At 37.7% G+C, this 19738-nt stretch overlaps 1 protein-coding gene across 2 annotated transcripts in view; it reads right to left on the bottom strand.

The window, feature by feature from the left end:
- Positions 1-8733: 8733 nt before the first annotated feature.
- CLIP4 (CAP-Gly domain containing linker protein family member 4) overlaps positions 8734-19738 on the bottom strand; it is a 135709-nt gene continuing 124704 nt past the window's right edge. For both annotated transcript variants that reach the window (XM_004377647.2, XM_023732454.1), the window contains 2 exons: positions 14884-14956; positions 8734-9089 (listed from right to left, as the gene is read on the bottom strand). In XM_004377647.2, coding sequence (XP_004377704.1) covers positions 8774-9089; positions 14884-14956 — 389 coding nt within the window. In that variant the 3' untranslated portion in view covers positions 8734-8773. The remainder of the gene's footprint in view (positions 9090-14883; positions 14957-19738) is intronic.

Genomic DNA, 19738 nt, shown 5'->3' with positions numbered 1-19738 from the left:
CTATAAAAGAGGCCCACTAAAAGTTCAACTATTGTTTTGGGAAATTGGTAATTTGTGAGGAATGACCAGTTTGTTAATATGTGGCAGCACTGCAAAAATATAGCAAATGAAAATAGTGGGAATAGATGTATCTTAAAAAAAAAATAAAAAAAAAAAGTATGATTCTCTTTAGTTAAAAGTCTGGATTCTCTTCCACCAGTCAGGGCTCTTGATCCTGGTTTTGCCTGGGGTATCTGACCTGTCTGTACCTCCTATTTTCATCTACAAAATGAGGATGGCACCCTCCCTTTCTCACTTCCCCTTAGGGAGGTTATAAATGTGTGAAAATACAAGCACTCCACCTTAAACCGCTTTAAATTCTCACGGGACATGGGGTTGGTGCAGGGAGAATTTAAAGTCAGTGTGTCAATCTACTCCCTACTCTTCGCCCACTCATCTTCACCCTCTTAGGTCTTCCAACCACGCCATGTTTCGCTTCAGCTCTCATTTTTTAATGACAGTAGCAGGAACCCTACCAGGACCAACTCCGTTTCAGCTCAAAAAAAAAAAAAAAAAGAAGAAAAAAGTGTAAAGACTCTCTACCACATTTAGAACTACGTTCTAAGGTTTAAAAATAAGCACCACAGAAAAGAACACATTTCATCAATTTGAACAATTCTTTTTCTAATTGTTGGCATCTCCATATAGAACTTGGTAAACTCCACAACTATATTATGTAACTGCAGATTATCTTTGTTCTGTAAAATGTGACACCTTAATACAGCCAAACTGACAGGGCACAGCACTAAGGAAGTCTAAGTGATGGGGCTAGTTTAACAGACTTTCTCCAGTAACACCAGGATAAAATTCATAGAGCTTTGTAGAGCTAAAAGGAGATGCATTTGAATGCAAGACTACTCCAAATAACAGGCTTCCCATGACAAGATTCACAAAACTGTATAAAGAGTATTGTCAATCTGTCTTTAACTAATGATTTTAAATGTGTCCCCAAAGAACACAAAGTTTAACTTTGGTAATTTCATTGCAGCAGATGATTCCCTATGTTGTTGTGTGAACATACAAAACAAAAACCAGCTTTCCCATAAACTCAACGTGATGCCCTAAAATAAAAGATAATTACTGAGAATAAACAGTTAAGTCTTCTATTAAGATTCTATTTTCATTTGGTACAGTGAGTGGGTCAACTTAATTTTTAATAAACTATTCAAGTACAAAGCTATTTTTAGCTCTAGCTTAACAACTTTAAAACATTTTAAAGCTTAGTAAGAACAAACTATTATATACAATTAACTGTTGTCATTGTTGTTGAGTCGATTCTGACTCATGGCAATCCCATGTGTGCAGAGTAGAATTGTTCCATAGGGTTTTCAAAGCTGTGACCTTTCAGAAGCAGATCACCAGGCCTGTCTTCCAGAGCACATCTGGGTGGGTTCAAACCACCAGTCTTTCAGCTAGTGGTCGAGTGCTTAACCATTTGCGTCACTCAGGGACGCCATATACAATTAGTAGGTGGAAACATATGAACTATAACCACAAAACTAAAGCAACAACTTTGTTCATAGTCAGTAATGTAAAACATATAAAGACAGCACTACCAGGCTGACCTCAGAAAAACTGTAAAGACCAAAGTTTGTTTTTAGTGCCTTCCCATGTCCACTTCTTAAATTCCTCTTCTTGACACACCTTCAAGCTATTTCTCCAATCCCTCAACTTACTAAAGCCTACTTGCCTCTTTTTAAGCAATTCTTCAAAATGATTTATTCCTCCATCACCAAAATGCTCGTTCAGTAGGCTGATACCAACTTCTTAGTTGAACGGCAGTCCTTATTAACTCACAGTAAGCATTAGTAACCATGGTATTAACACTCCCTAAAATATTTACATTGTAAGACATGTTACTTGTCACCATAGATGAATATCATATTGAAAAAATTTCAGATGATTATAATATTTTGGATGGGTTACCACTCTTCAGTTACTTGAGAAGCAGCAAGCTGACTGGGCAGGAGTTGAAAGACCTAGGTACTAGACTACAATTACCTACTTATGTGACTCAGGAAACTCATTTAAAACCTGAGGGGTCTGGTCTCAAACATCCCTTCCAACTCTGAAGTCCATGACCCTATAAGAAGGAAGACTTCACCTCTGTGAAAGGCAAATCCCAATATCCAGCGTGTAATCAGTAGGACATGACCAGGGTGTGTGTGTATGTTCTTCTCCGTGACCCTGACTCGTAATTCATTTAGAGACAAAGCCAATTAATTCAGTGCATAACCCCAGTGAGCCAAATTATATTTAATCTTTATAAAGAATTAAACTAGAAAGATTAGTGTCAGCTGTTTATTGTTTCTATTCAAAGACCTCCTTAACAAATCATAAAATCATTAACAGTTGTGAGGTTAATCAGGGGTGGTTTCCCAAAAGTAGGAAAACAGAAAAGACTATGAGAATCATGTCCATTTAATGACCCTCAACCTTCAGTGTCACGCTACTGTTTCTCTCTTGTGACATTTATTACAATTACAGCTTTGTTAGCAAGTGAAATCATAAAAGATGCCTTTTGAAGGCTATCATTTACCACACCTAATATTTGATGATATATCAGATGTACTTTCAATTGCCACTCTGCAGCTCTTCAGTGCTCATCCCCAAATAAGGTAACAAAGCCTAGAATAAGCTGGATGCTGGAGACCAGGAAGTGTCTGTGGAGTCAGGTATCCCTCAACAAGTGTGTGATGGTGCAGTTATGAAGAAGACTCCATCAGTCAAGGAGTCTTCTCCCCCAGTTACCACAGGATTGGGCAGAACCTCTCTTTCAAGTTTATAGAGATACCATTGCCACTGGATGGCAACTGCTGGAAACTGTTTTTTGACTGCTATAGCTTTATAGTAGATCTAAAAATAAAGTACCCAAAAAGATAGCCATTGTAAACATGTCACCAAAAGATAAGATTGTGAAGACTGCCAGCAAATTTGCTACATTGTAGTGCAAGTAACAGTTGAGAAAAAAAATAATTTGAATCCTTCTGCATTATTCTCAAAGTAGTATTTATATAGTATTTGACATTTCTCAGAAGAAATAATTTTAAAGACAGAAATTCTTTTTCCTTGTGTATGTACCAGTAAGCAGCTGGAGATGTTTTATAAAGTAAAAAAAGTAAAACAGAGCACCGCATGGATTTCCTCTGCCACACACCAGGGGGTGGGAGGGAGGCTTCAAGACTCTCTAGCTAGTTCTTAATTCCCTAAGTTCTATTTCCTTCAAGAAGGAGACATGATCATTTGAGAAAATTACAATATTTTTAATTGATATGTGTAATCTATTGGAATTCATATTAGAAACTCATTTTTATTGGTAGGTTCCATACAGGGGACTGAATGTTATCACTTTCTCTTCTGCTCTACTTATCTATAATACAAAATCCACTTCCCCCTGCCATCATTGAGACTTTTTATAACTATTAAAATTCATTTTAAAATCTATTTTAGGGATTTTTGCAAAGATAGTAGATAGTAATGCCTATCTTTCCTAACAAGAACTGTTAGGGGCAGCCAGTATCATTAACACTGTTGACTGAATTTCAAGCTGAATCTCCGAAGTCCTATCAAAGACGAAAAAGAATAGCTTGAAGCTGTGCATATCATTTTTACATGATTCATTTCCATGTCAGTCTGATTTTATTTGTTACATGAAAAATAATTCAGTTTTTAAGAAAGTAAGTCTACTTCATGTAAAGCCACGAAGAACCCTATCAAGCCGGAGTTTAAAGAACTTAACGTTTATAAGACTGACACAGGCCAGGGAAAACACAGACAGCATTTGTATATTTAAACCTATTCTTTAGAAATGCCTAAAATTCAAATTCAGTATAGTGTAAGTAGATTTCTTAGACTAGTGATTTAATTTCACTTTGCCAATTCATAAGACTCTATATTATATAATGCTGAGACCAAATTCCTCCTGACCAAGAAGCCTATTGGGGTGTGTGTATGTGCAGATGTGTAAATATCTAAATGCCTACAGTAGAAACACACTCATGTGTCTGCACTCATTTATGATTTTACAGTGGAACTTAGACTAGACTGACAAATATTTTTTAAATGACACCAGTGATCATTTGAAACAGGTTATATTTTAAGCTAACAGCCTCCATTTAAATACCTACAATCTCTTTCCTCTCCATAAGCCGGAACTCAGCGGCCCTCCTCGGCACCACCACCCCCACCAGACTTCCCTGTTTGAAATGTGCAATGAAGGATGAACAGGTGTAAAATACATACTTGCTGCTGCTTTGTACTCATGAGAATTCTAGTCACCAAAGGATATTCTAAAGAGAAAAGGGGAAAGTTTCCCCACCCCTTGGTGCCTTTCTCCCCAAGGGAGAGGCTATAAGCAGGAAAAAATTTTATTTCTACCAAACATAATACAAATATATTATTCTCAATAATATGTGCCCATCTGCTCTAACTCCTCCACATACATTTCTTTCTTCCCTCCTGTAAAAAGGAGCATTAGCAAAATTTTAGGCAGAAAAATTTCTTTTGCCTATGCAAAGGCATCATATATTCTTTTAATAAAATCTCTGTGTCTATTTAACTTGTTCAGCCTATACACAGCTTCATTAGGAACAGTTGTTGTACACACAGCCTGTGTAACACTATTTATAAATAAGGGCCTATGTACCAAGGGATATTATTAAACAATTACAAAAAATATGTGATGATGGGAGTTTTGTATTAACTACTGTATATGTATTATAAGTGTAGTGAAGCAAAGGGCATGAAGAAAACTTAAAAATTCTTCTATTGACTTGCAATGTGGTGATACATATTAATGTCTCTGAGTCAATCATTTAGATAACAGATGCACAGTGAGTAGTTAAAATTACTAGATCTGTCTCTCAAATAAGAATGATTCTTAACATGTTAGGTTTCTGGCAACTGGCCATTTATCATATGTTCTAAATAGGTAACCTCAAAACACAATTCTAACTGAAACAAAAATGCTTAGCATGGGAGTCCAGCACTATGGACAGTTCACTCTAGCTGCATTAGATCATGCATATTACCATGTTCTCTCAATTATCATCATATGAAAATAGAACTCCAGAAGCAGTCCCAGGCAAAACAGTTAAGCAGTCATCTTAAGTAATCCTGTTGTGGCTCTCCTCCCCATTTCCCTAGCCCTGCCACATCTATCTGCTATGTGTCACTCTTGGGGCAAAGCTGGGCAATCATGATTCAAACTTCTCCTGTCCCTCTTCCTTCTTGACCTAGCAAAATTTACATGTGCTATGACCTAGTCTCTCAGGGCCTAATCTCTGAAGCTAGCTAGGTAACAGCTATATTTTCAACAATCAGTGGTTTTTACTGCATTCATTCACTCAACAAATGTTAACTAAGCATGTACTAGGTGCCAAGTATTTTTCCAGATGTCAGAGATAAAGTGATGAACAAAAGTCAAAATCCATCCTTCAATCTAGTCGGTTACAGAGAAATACATAAGTTAAAGTCTGGTGTGACCAACAGTGGAAAATGCTAAGAAGAAAAATAAAACAGGAGAGGGGGATAAAGAGTTCTGGGGAGCAGGGTGCAAGGGAGTCATACCAGGATTACAAAGTGTCCATTCAAATGCAGCAAACATCTGTATCTGAACATTTCTAAGCTCTTAAAAATATTTCCCCCAAATTGTCTAAAATATAAAAATAAAGCTCTCAAGTAGAATGCAGGTGATAATTTATACCTGTTTTTTTTTTTTAAATCTAAATTCAAAGTGTTCCATCTGCCATAAATAAACAAATGAAGCCCTAGCTGTATGAGGTTGAAGAGATGTTAGAAAACTACAGAAACACGCTCTTTTCTAAAATGACTCTCTACTCATGAAAACAATACTTACAAGAAGATGGCTAAAAACATAACTTTACTTGTTGAGGAGAAAGTATGACACTTTTTAAGACTATTGGGATAGGACAAATCCAAGCCATTTCTAACAGAAAAAAAAATAGTATGTAGCCTGAGCTGCTGAGAAAAGGACAGTTGCAGAGATGGTAAATGACAAGATACAATTCCAAAACCACAACAGCTTCCCATTTTATTAATACTCAAGAAGTAAACTTTGGATGACATTTAATAAGTCAGACACAAATGAAAACATCCAATTTGTATGTATATTATACATAAACATATACTTTATATGGATTTAATAATCTTAATCTAAGTATGAGAAAAACAATTGGTTCTTTGGCCTCGAAAATAAATCCAGTGTTGGCATTTACTATTTCTAATCTGGAGTGTTTTATACCCGACAGGAAGAACTGTGGCCATTCAAGGCCAGCGTAGTCAACAGACCTCATGCTAGGGTACAAACAGAGTTCTTAAGCAATAATCTATATAATAAAATAAGTTTACTTTTGAATTGCAGTACATTTTCTTCAATAAATAAAAATATACTTGGATTATAAAGCAGCCTTATTTTGCAAATGTATTTCAGGAAAATAGCTCTAGCAGTCTTTGAAATACCACACCTTAAAAAAGGCAACAAAGCAACAGGATTTAGATTAAAAATAGTATATTGCAAAATAGTTCAACATATTATTTCTAAGCACAAAGAGAGCTCCATTCTGAAGGATACTTTTAATCATATAAAGGAAACTGTTCCAATATTTCTGTGGTAACATAAAGTCTAAATATCTACAATAAAAGATAAATCTTTTACACATATACAACACAAACGTCAGTACATATCCACAACATAAGCGCTTTCATTATTACATCACTCAATTATAAAGCTTAGATTTGTTAACATGTGCACAGGAAAGAAAGTAAAAACTTGATACAGTTCAGTAGCTTTATAACAGGCTGAACTCTGCAACAATTGCAAACACAGCACCAGTTTTATGAATAATAAAACAAGAAAGTCAAGAAATCATAAACACTTAATGAATTACTACACTCTTCCCAACACATTTTATATTGCTCTCTTATCTTAAACACATTTTTTAAAAATGTTTTTCATATCCCAGGAGGAAATGATGACAAATTCTCCATAAAGATGAAAGTGCATCGTGTTTTAAAAGTGCTTCTCGTGTGTGTGTATGTGTATTTTACAGATAAGTCCAATAAGAAGGCTAAATCATTATGTGCAAAAAAAATTCTAATTATGACTTGAATTCATAAACGTTAATCATGGGTTTCTGGAGTCATCTGGATGAGGCAGTCAAGCAGCACAGAATTAAAATCTGAGATTACACACACAGTGTGGACGAAAGAGCGCTGAGCCACAAGGCAGGAGGCCAAGCTCTGTGCTCAGCTCTGTCAACCAGCTAGCTAAGTGGCCTCTGTTCTAGAACAACTGCCTTTGGTTTGCATTTCCTTAGTTGGCAACGGGCAAGAGGCTGAGCTGGAGGGCCGCTAAGGCCCCATCCAACCCTGAAATTCTAACATAGCTTTACATTCAGCATCCCTGAAAGGGCAAATAATTTCCAGAAAAATATGAAAACACTCTAGTCATCTACCTATGATTCTCTTCTTGTACTTATTAATAATAAAGCACAGAAAGGGATTAAAAACTCCAAAAATACTCACAGGAAAATGTTGTGTGAATGCCATGTATTAATCAAAGCTAGTGAAAACCTTCACAATTAACGGGCACTACGAAAAATCCAGTATCATGTGCAAAACTGAAACAGCAAGCAAAGCAATACATCAGTTGGTAACCTAATGGTGCATTTTTTTCCCTAAATACCAGAATTTTTGTGGGTATAAAGCTTTAAAAATTTATTTTTAAATTATTTTAAGAGAATCACAGAAATGTAATATTTCTGTTATGAATATCGGGCTGGAAGCCATACTTCTAGATTTTTAAAGGATTCTCTCTGAAATGTTATACACCCACTCCTCACTTATCAACATGGTTAGGTTCCAAAGACCAGGTTATTTTGCAAAAATTGCATTATGTGAGAGTCCAGGCTGCACCCTGGACTTCAGCGGGTGTTCCCCCACTCCCCGTTGGGTGCCCCCAGCACGCCCTTCCCCACCACCGGGAGCCCACAGGGGTTGAGGGTTGTTGGTGGTGGTTGGAGGTCTCTGGCAGCCTTCAGGGAAGCAGGGGCCCACCATCACCTGTCTGCGCTCCAGGTGTCAGCGGGGACCACTGCGCCTGGCATCTGCACCTTCCCGCTCCACCGGCCCCCGAGACAGCCTTTGGTGACAGGCAGCTTCCAGGCCTGCAGGCAGGTGAGGTCCGACCACCTGGGCCCAGTGGAGGCTGCAAAGGTGGCAGAGAAGCCTCTTTGGAAGAAGAGACTTCCGAGCCCCCTGCCCGATTCCTGCAGCCCGACTGCCCCTGCTCCCTGCTGGCTGTCCGCTCATCCCATGCTGGCCACTGTCCTGGCCGGCTGGTTTCACACCGGGTTAACACTCTCACTCCCTCTTACAAACCTCTCCCTCCTCCTCCTCTAGCCCTGGCTCCTCGTTAATGCACAAAATAGTGGGATAACTGATGTCTTTACTATTGTCATAGATGCAATATATCAGATAACCGAGATAGTTGATAAGTGAGGAACAGGTTTAATGGTTTTTGTGAAGAGAATTCTATTTTCGACATTTAAATAATGGCTAGATAAAGTGAACCACTTACCATGGACTCTATCCTATCCACTGTATTTTATTTATAGACTTATATAATATACTAGTTCTAGCCTGTGTGTGTGTGTACACACACACGTATATACATACACCACATAGTATACTAATCTACTAGAGCTCGTTTAATTCAACAATTCTCATCCACAAGCTTTGACCCATTAATGCCCCGGTAGGTTACCCTGCTTGGTCTAACTAAGACTCCGTGGCTTGGCTTACATGTAAAGTAGCGCTTGCCACCCACTGCGCCATCGTTCTTTCCCTTGGCACTTCGGAGCTCAAGTCCAAGCCAGACACCGGAGGCGAAGTCTGTGGGGCCCACATACCTAACAGTGCCCATCTCGTTAGAACTTGTCAGGAGGACCTGGGAGCCCTCTCGCAGCTTCACACTCCCTTCAATACTCGTAGTAGTGCTGCTCCAACTACGATGTAAAGCAGCTTTTGATCTGTTTAGAAGGGAAAAAGTAAGAGAAATTCTTAGGTGTGAAAGGCACATAATACAGTTTTTCATATCCACTTCCACTGCCAGATTCAGAATTCATTGTTTTAATTCACGAAAGAAAACACTTTATGATCATAACTTGATTTAAAAAAAAAAATTCTAAACAGCAGCATACTTTGATTTGACATTTAAAGTCTTTCTCTTGACTGTTTTAATACACTGCCGTAGTCTGGATTTAAGATTTTACTTGCAATTTCTGAATAAACATATGCTTTCATTAAATAACAACCAGAAAAATATCCATACCCATTCAACTGTTATCAATACAATCAAATAAAGCAAAATTACCCTGAGTTCATTTTTAAAATATTTCTCTATTTTAAAAACTATTAATCCACAACTTTGGGAAATAAATTTGTATATATGGTCTATATACGAACCCCAGTTATACTTAAGGGCTTACTACCCTCCCTGCCATTAAAATTACAAAGGGTCTTAGTTGCCTTGAGTAAGGAGCCCTGGTGGTACAACAGTTAAGCTGCTAACCAAAAGACTGGCAGTTCCAACCCACCCAGAGGCTCCATGGGAAAAAGATCTGGCGATCTGCTGCCATAAAGATTACAGCCTACGAAACCCTATGGGTAGTTCTACTCTGTCACCTGGGGTGGGTCACTATGAGTTGAAATCGACTCCAGGACACCTAAAAACAAGAGTTGCCTTGAGCAGGATTCTTTCCTTTTCTCTACAATGAAACGTTACTTATAATGTCCTGTAGATGTCTCCTAGCCCCTGCCAATAACCTGACTTTATAACAAAACTACTTGAGACCCCAAATAAACTCACATAAGGCCTCAAAGCCAGTACTGTCCCAAAGCTTCCTCCACTGTTAAGGGGAAGTAGCTGACCCTGAAACCCACAACAGAAACATTACCTGGGATCTGGTTGCCTTATGACCTGAGACCTTCCAAAACAGCTATCCAGAAAAAACCACCAACGCTACCTGGAGCCTTCCCCTCCCATCTCACCTTGCGCACCCCTCCTCCAAAAGAAATCCTTCTCCCCACCCCCAGAGTAGATACAATTAAGAGCCTGTTACCCAAACTGCATAGGACCTTATTTTGAACAGAACCTGGGTCCTGTTTATTTTACATTTTATTCCACTTTCTGTATTTTTTTAAACACCATCACACACACTGTCTCAGTTGGTAAAAAAGAGCAGGTATCAGTCAGTCCGATTTTATGGATAAGAAAATTGAGGCTCAATTTTCGAGGCCAACTCTTCGGACAGGGATTGGACTGGACTGTAGGACATAAAGTGATACTCGTGAGGAGTGTGTCTCTTAGCTCAAGTAGATACAAGAGACTAAACGGGCAGCTTCTGTCCGGAGGTGAGATGGGAAGGCAGAGAGGGTTAGGAGCTGGTTGAATGGACATGGGTTATCAGGGGTGGAAAGCAGGAGGGTGCTGTCGCAATATGGGGAGAGTAATTAGGGTCATATAACAATGTATGTATAAATTTTTGTATGGGAGACTAACTTGAAGTGTAAACTTCATTTAAACTACAACAATTAAAAAAAGAAAAAGAAAATTGAGGCTCAGACACTTGTCCAAAGCCACATTTGCCAGTAAGAGGATTCTAGTTAGAAAATACAGTGAAAAAAATTATTTACCATGTCAAAGGCACAATACAATAAAAATGTTAACAAAGAAATATGCAATACCTATAAGAAAAATCAGGAAGAACATAAAAATTACTGAAGAACATAAAAAATAAAAATGAAAGAGCCTTGTTTCTGGATATAAACATATAAGTCAATTCTTCCCAAATTCACCCTCAAAGGGATATTTTTTGCAACCTGACAAAATCACTGTAAATTTCACATAAATAATGACAATAGCTATCACTTACTGTATGCACTAAACAATTTACATACATTATTTCATTCAACCTCACCCAATCCAGCAAAGTAGGCACTATCTCCTTCTAACAGAATAGGAACCTGAGGCTCAGAGAACTGAAGCTTCGTCTAAGGTCAGAGAGGTGGCAAAGAGCAGAGACGGGATTCAGATCCAGGCTGTCCACATCACTCACTACCATAATGGATATCAGTAGTTAAGAAAGTGTCAAAAAATGATAATAAGGGAAGATTTACATTGCCATTAAAGTTACAAAAATTAAAACAATGTGGCTCTGGCACAAGAATGTACTTTTAAATGACAATGAAATCTTACAAAAATACACATAATCGTTTCTTGTATGATAAAAAAATAGAACCTCAAATCAGTGGGAAAGGAATGAATATTCAATTAAGGATATTGTAAAAATAATACTGTAAAAACAGTTAATTGCTTAGGGGAAAAAATAAGATTTTTATCACTCACTATATATTAAAATAAATTCTAAACTGATTAAACAGTAAAGCATATAAACAGAAAAAAAGAAAGAATTATAAGAAAATAGAACTGAGTCTTCACACATATATACATACACACATAGATACAGAGAGTGAGAGGAAGACAGAGCACACACATGCAAAGGCTCAAGTGAGGTTCATATTTTAAAAGTCTGGCAACCAATATTAATTAAATTATGATTCTGGTTTTTCCTATTTATTATTATGCCATAATAATAGCATATTCTTTAAGAACACTGCCAAAGTTACACTGAGGAAAAATATTGAAGAATATGGGAATGTGCTAATAACATATTAAGAGGGAAAAGGCTTTCAAAAGGGTATACAGAGTATAATTCATTCAATTTTACTTAAACTTTCAGACACATGCATTAGAAAAAGCTGGAAAAGACTACCCAAAATGCTGACAGTGATACTCTCATCTGGGTGATAAGACACAGATGATTTCTACCTTCAGTGAGCTTGTCTTCATTTTTCAAATTTTGTATAATCGCCTTTCATAAGCAATAATGTTTTTAAAGAAATAAAAATAAACCTGTTGCCATCAAGTCAATTCTGACTCATAGCGACCCTATAGGACAGAGAAGAACCACTCCAAAGAGTTTCCAAGGAGGGCCTGGTGGATTCGAACTGCCGACCCCTTTGTTAGCAGCTATAGCACTTAACCACTACACCACCAGAGTTTCCAAAGAAAAAAATAAATACTAAATAAATTCAATATCTAAACCGAAAAGTAATGGTTTGGGTGAACACTTAATGTGTTAATAAGAACGGTTTTGTTCAAGTTATATTAAAGCTCAAAAAGCCCACAGAATTGAGAAACCTGGAATTACAGTACATTTGAGCGCTATACGTACTCATTCAAAAACCTTACTGACCACTTCTGAGATGGCAGGCACAGGGCTGGGTTCTAGAAATTTGTGAATAATAATCAGCTCTGCCCCCTCAGCAGAAGGTCATCCAATCACAACGTTTCTCTTACCCCTAAGGTCAGGGACAGATCTCGTACTACCTGCCAGCACCTAAGTCTTTTTTGCTCCTTAGAACAGTGATCACCAAACATTCTGATCACATTCTGTATTAGTAAAAAATAATTTTTAAAAATAACGTATTCTCAATAAAAGTATATTTATTTCTTGTTTAAAACAGGTACTGGTGTTGATTTGTACGAGTATTAATAAAGCTTAGTTTCTTTTCATTTTTATAGAAAATAAGTATAAGTACTGATTTTTTTTCTCATGCTAACAGATCATCCTGTGCATAACAATACCTGTTGTATAATTCCAATGATTCAGAATTTTTCCTCCTTCCCTGTTATCCTGGTTGTCTCTTCTTAGTAATTTCTGCCATATTCCCTAAGAACTCTTGAATACCATCAATAAATTAGAGGATAAAGTTTCTGCCCTTAAAGGCTTTCAGCTACTCAAGCAAAGACACTATCTCAAAAATCTCAAAACTGGTGAAGGCCTTGAGGAAGATAAAAAGAAAAAAAAATTCTACCCAATCCTCCTTAACAGTACCTGAAGAGTCACTTAGAACAAATTAGGGTTCTCAAATGAAATTTCAGATCTTGGGATGCTTCCCAATAACTCCATGCGGAACTACCATTTAAACTACCTGCCTATTGTTCTCTACCTGCCTATTGTTCTGCTGCTCAGCAAGGTCTAGTGCTTGGGCTTCCAGGCCCTACTCTTTTTTTTTTAAAATACTATTTTATTGAGTTTTTGTGAAAGTTTACATAGCAAGTTAGGTTCCCATTTGACAATTTCCACACAAACTGTTCACTAATGTCACTACATTAGTTACATTTATCACAACGTGTTCACATTCTCTGTGTTCAGTTTGTTCCATTTTCAGTACTCTAGTTTCCCTGCTCCCTTATCTTCTCATCTTTGCTTTTGAGTAACTGTTGACCTTTAAGTCTCATACTGACAGTTTTTAAGTAGAACACTGATCTTCCAGGTAATATCCTTTACTTTGTGTGCCAATCTGCTATTTCTCTGAAAGGTGATCTCAGGAGATAGGCTCAGAGTATCTCAGGGCAACACTCAGGGAGTCCTCTGTTCTCTACTGTTCTAGTTTGTCTGGCTTTTCATTTTTTAAATAAGAATTTGAGTTGTGCTCCATATTTTTCTCCCATTCTATCTGGGACCAACTATTGTGACCCTGACCAGAACTGTCACTGGTGGTTGCCAGACACCATCTAGTTATTCTGGTTTCAGGGTAGATGAGGTTATGGCTCGTGTAGACTTGTTTCTTCTCTGTGCTTTTGGTTACCTTCTTACCGTTTCACTCCAGGCGAGCAGAGACCCATTGTTGTGTCTTAGATGACCACTCGCAAGCTTTTAAGACCCCAGACAGTACTCACTTTACTAGGAGGCAGATCACGATTTTTTGTGAACTATGTTATGCCAGTGACTGAGCTGTTCCATTAGACTGTGGTCCTAAGCCTTTAAACTCAGAAAACCAATGTTGGAAGGTGTTTGGTTATGTCTGAGGAGTACCCATATTTGTGTCTTCAATGAACATATGTGCCTACACCCACATATTTGTATTTACATGAATCTATAGATATTTCTATCTGTTCTCACCTATGTATACACCTGTACCTACCCATATACCAATTTGCCTATACCCATGCATGTGTGTTCAAACACTCATTTTTACTCTGGTTGTGCTGTGCACACTACATCACTTTTGGTGCAGGGCCCCACTCTGAAGCAAGGATGTGTACTTCCCTACTCAGCTGGCCTCTTCTCCCCAGAGCACTATTCATAGATTGAAAGGATTATAAAAGCAACTCCTTGACCCAATCAGTCCACAAGAGTCGCATTCCTCCAAAGGTAAAAACCTTTCAAAAAGTTTCAGAAAACCAAGGGGCTTCAGTGAAGCAAGTCTAGAGAAAATAAATAGAAATGAAAAAGGGAAAGGGGCATTCTCTCGACAAAACAAAAAAAAGCTTCTTGAGCAGTATACTCTAGAAGAGGATGTGCATATAGATAGGCCCTACATTTCTTTCATGTATTATTTGTATTGCTGACAATATTAAATCAAGTCTCTAATAATTTAAATGAAGAGTTTAAAATCAATCCACCCTATTCGATAACACAAAATGTAAACGCCTCACCTTTTATTAATAGCACTAACCTCTTCAAAGAGAAAATATATGAGGTTTACTATTTTTAGTCACTTGTGACATTTTTAATTGAGCTTGCAAAGGAGGGAGAAAGTACTCTTCTCAATACATTCAATCACACTTTTTCTCCTACGTGTGAAAAATCTACCAAGCAATGTAACAGACACAAATTCCTCTTCTCTTCCTTCACAGAAACTCGGGTCATGTTCATCTTGAAAGGTGTTTTTCTAAATCTTCTTAATACTCACTTGGCAAAAGCATTTCTTCTATTAATCTCTTTTTGGGAAGAAGCGGAAGTTGTACTGAAACTTCTCCTAAAACCTAAACATGAAAGTTAATATTAGAAGAAGAAAAATGAACCACAAATTTGCAGTCACTATTACGTGTTACTTTTGTCATTTTTTTCTGAAGATGTTCTATTGTATCAAATGTTTCTTCAAAAATAGAAAGCAAAGAAGGTAAGTATATATGCAGAATATAATTGCAGTTTAGATTGCTTGACAAATTTTTACCTAAAATCTAAACGACTCTACCTTTTTCATCAAACTATACACATAAATGAATAAGTTAAGATCACAGTATTACTTTTGGAGGTTTTATTATAAGATTTCTTGAAAATCAAGTAAAACTGAATTACACATTGATAAAGCTGACTCTCTTTACAACTGAATATTCTGATAAATCATATAAAAATGGTTTTTAAAAAACAATCAGTTTTTTAAACATTAAACAAACTTCAGAAATAATGACTGTTGTCATTTCCCAAAAACAGAATTAAAAAAAAAAGACAAGACTTCACAAAAGTTAAATTTTTTTAAATATACTTTTTAAAAGGGAATGGGATTTCTATTTTTGGCAGTTATGGCAGACCAGATGAATCTCTGATTGAAGCAACTATAATTAAAAAGAAAAAAAAAAACCCACTTTTGAGCTGGCACAAAAGGTACAATTCTGAAGAGGCGAAAAACCAGAAAGAGAACCCATGAGAGGTAACCAAGCACCAAAGCAATCTACCATCCTGTACCTCAGGAGAGTGCTACAGAGGAGAGAGGAAAGGGAAAGAAAGCCTGGGGACTGCCTATGTGGGGATGCTAAAAAAAGACTCCTGGTTAAAGTTAAGATCCCAAGCACTCACTCTCAGTGCAAGGTAAAAGGAAACAGCATGAAATGTCATTCAGATGAAGACAGTAAGGAAAGTAGCTTGTGTCAACTTTGGTGTTCAGTAAAAAGAAAAAGCTTCTCCCTTCAAAATTCATGATCATAGCCAAATTTATGTTACCTGTATAATGTAAAAAACAAGACAAAAAATTGCAGAAAATAGAAATTAAAGTAGTCCCAGGTTGGCAGTGGCTCCAGGCAAATCGCAGAAATAAATATAATTTTCTCTGGAGGTATCTATCCAGGCCTCAGAGAATTCCTATACATAAAATTTTGAGGAAAATATGCATTTTATAGTACCAAATACAAAGCTCTCAAGGAAAGAAGGCACCATAAATTAAGCTCAGCAGTAACAGATGGCAGAATTAAGACTCACAAACATTTCAGATATTAAAATATTAAATAAAAAACAAATTTAAAGACATAAAAGAAAAACTTGAAAATATGGGGAAAGAACAAGACACTAAGTAACAAGAGGCAACATGGCGCTATAGACAGAAGCACCCATACCGTCTCTCCGCAGCAAAGATGTGAAAAACTAAGTAAACCAGAGACAAACGTCAGTCCTGAAACCCTTAGCATCAAATGAAGAGGTAAAGAACTCAGCCAAGAACTGAACTGAATAAGAAACTAACAGAACAGAGAGCTAGAAGAGATACATGCAGAGGTCCCCTATCAGCTAACCCAGCACTGATCTGCCATCTTGGACTCCTACTGGAGACAGGCGAACGGGGGGTAGAGGAAAGCAGCTTCACGGAGCTCTTAGCAGGAGACAGAACAACCAGTGACCAGCGAGATATGCTTTCCCACCCCTCACCCTTCTTCACCCCCACTCAGCCTCCTATGCTACATGCAGCCACAGTCTCTTGGCCAGGAAGCACGAGCTTCACCCCTGTGCCACTTGGATTCCACCTGCCTGCACTGGCCGACTCCCAGAATGCCATTTGTTGGCTACTGGTGTTGCTTTTTTCTGCTTCTTTTGATTTCTTCCATACCTATCACCACCTCCCCCTCCTTTCTCTCAGATAACTTGCTCCATGTGCCATCTTTGCTTCTTCCAGAAAGGCTGTGACATACCACTAGACTGTGGAACTGCTTCCCAGCCCGTGCTACCATGCTGGTGGGATCCCCAGAGCTTTTCTTTCTTCGTTTCTTTTGATTTGTTCTGTTTTAATTTGTTTTCTTTTTCTTTTCTCAGCTTGGGAGACCCTTCTAGCTGGGCAGTACTACAAGGCTTAGAAACAACTCCCTCGGTCTGTGCAGACAAGCAGTGGGATCCCTGGGAGCTTTTCTTTTTTCTTGTTTTTTTTTTTGTTTGTTTGTTTCTTTTCTCTCTTTTTCTCTTTTTGTCTTTCTTCATTTCTTGGTTTCTCCTCTCTCTATAGTTGCCTTCACTTCTGGTCTCCTGAATACCTGGTGCTGTGTGACACCCCTACTCCTTGTAGCCAGGCTGTACTTCATGTCCTGAGAGCAACTTCCCCAGTGCTCACAGCTGCACCAGTGCGATCTTTGGGGGCTTCTTTTCCCCTAATTTTTATTTATTCATTTTTTTTACCCTTTTTCTTTTTTTTCCCCGTTTTGTTTTCCTCCATTTCTCAGTTTCTCATCTCTCCACTCCAATGGCAAGCTCCCTTAGCACACTTTTTTGTTTGGTTGTATGTTTTTGGTGCCTGTTCCGCTTTCCTCTCTCTCCTCTTTCCCATACCCATCTTAGCTCCACACATCACAATCTCCCCCCTCCTTCCTGCCTACCTGCAGTGTGCACTGAACTTCACATTCCCAACCAGTACAGGCATGGCCTACTGGAACCTGCCCTGTTGGTCCTACTACATGCCACAACCAACCCATCCCAGTAACTCCCTTTCATCTGGACCTGCCCTGCTGTACCATACCTCAGCGACTGACCTGCCCATTGGAGGAGGTGAAAAGCATCGTGCCCACAGATGAGTAAACAACAAAGAACGCACAGCCTGCCTGCTCAGACAAAACCAAATAAAAGAAAAAAGCAGGATGAAACAAGAAAATCTACAATCAATAAATGAGAAAAATAACTACTGAATGCCCCGAAGACAGCAGACAATATCAAAAAATATACAAAAAGAGGACAGGATGGTTCCAGTAGTAGGCGTTCAAAATAAAACACCAGATGACTTTCCAGTAGAAGAAAAGGCACTAGAACTACCTCAAAGGGGATTCAAATCTCTAATATTCAGAGATATCCAAGAGTTGAAGCAAAAAGGAGACAAAAATGAGGAAAAAAAAATTCATGAAAAAGGCAGACAAATTCATGGAAAATACAGACAAAAAAGATGGAAGAATTCAGCAAACTAATATAGGAACAAAAAGCTAAAATAAATTCACAACTAGAAATCATGCAAAAACAACAATTAGAAATCCAAAACATAAACAACAAGATTTCAGAAAGGGACAGTGTCATAGAAGGTCTGAGGAGCAGGTTTAAAACAATGGAAGACAGGGTCAGCAAAATTGAAGACAAACACTTGGATACAACTCTGAGGAAATATCAGAAAAAACAACAAAGAAAAATGAAGAAACCCTGAGAATTATGTGGGATACAATCAAAAGCAAAAATTTGAGAGTGACTGGAGTTCCAGAAGAGGTGGAGAAGACAGAAAACACAGAGAGGATCACTGAAGAACTGCTGACAGAAAACTTCCCCAATATCATAAAAGATGAAAAACTGACCACCCAAGAAGCTGAATGAACACCATCTAGGATAGACCCCCAAAAGAAAATCACCAAGGCATATCACAATCACACTCGCAAAAACCAAAGACAAACAAAAATTCCTGAGAGCAACTCAAGAAAAACAAAAAGTCCCACACAGACAAGAAAGAATAAGTGCGGATTATTTGGCAGAAACCATGCAGGCAAGAAGACAATGGGATGACATATACAAAACCTTGAAAGAAAAAAATTGCCAGCCAAGAATAATATATCCTGCAAAACTCTCATTCAGATATGATTGTGAAATTAGGACATTTCCAGATAAACAGAAATTAAGGGACTATGTAAAAACCAAACCAAACTTACAAGAATTATTAAAGGGAATCCTTCAATCTGAGAACAAACAACATCAGACCACAGGCTGAATCCAGGATGCACGATCATACCAGCCAGATACCAACCTAGGAAATGAACTCTCAAGGACTATCCAAAACCAAAAGAATTACAACAGGGAATGAGAGAGGTTAATCTGTAAATGACAACATCAGAACAATAAAAGGGGGAATAAACGGTGTAGGTATAGAACCTTCTAATTGAGAGGAAGGATAGGAGATACCAAGTCATAATAGGCTGGTTCAAATCTAGGAAGATAAGGGTAAATTTCAAGATAACCACAAAGAAAGTTAACAAACCTACTCATCAAAATAAAGAAGAAAAATATAAAGTCTCAGTAAAAACAAAACCTACAAAAACAAAATAAATGAAAAACAAAACCACAAACAAAAGGAATTTAGCACAGGAGAGTAAGAGGAACAAAGAGAATGTGAGCACCACAAAAAAAAAGCACTACAAAATGACAGCAATAAACTCACACCTATCAGTAATTACTCTGAATGTAAACGGCCTAAATGCACCCATAAAGAGATGAAGAGTGACAGGATGGATAAAAAAACAGGATTCATCAATATGCTGTCCACAAGAGACACAACTTAGAAACAAAGACGTAAATTTATTAAAATTCAAAGGATGGAAAAAAAAATATCAAGCAAACAGCTACCAAAAAAGAGCAGTAGTGGCAATATTAATCTCAGATAAAATAGACTTTAAAACAAAACCCACCATAAAAGACAAAGAAAGACACTATATAATGATTAAGGGGACGATCCATCATGAAGATAACCATAGTAAACATCTACGCACCCAATGACGGGGCTCCAAAATACATAAAACAAACTCTAACAGCACTGAAAAGAGAAA

Source organism: Trichechus manatus, unplaced genomic scaffold, assembly GCF_000243295.1.
Source record: "Trichechus manatus latirostris isolate Lorelei unplaced genomic scaffold, TriManLat1.0 scaffold00052, whole genome shotgun sequence".
In the NCBI taxonomy this organism is placed as follows: Eukaryota; Metazoa; Chordata; class Mammalia; order Sirenia; family Trichechidae; genus Trichechus; species Trichechus manatus.
The sequence above is the reverse complement of the archived record's forward strand: the minus strand, read 5'-3'. Positions and strand labels throughout refer to the sequence as shown.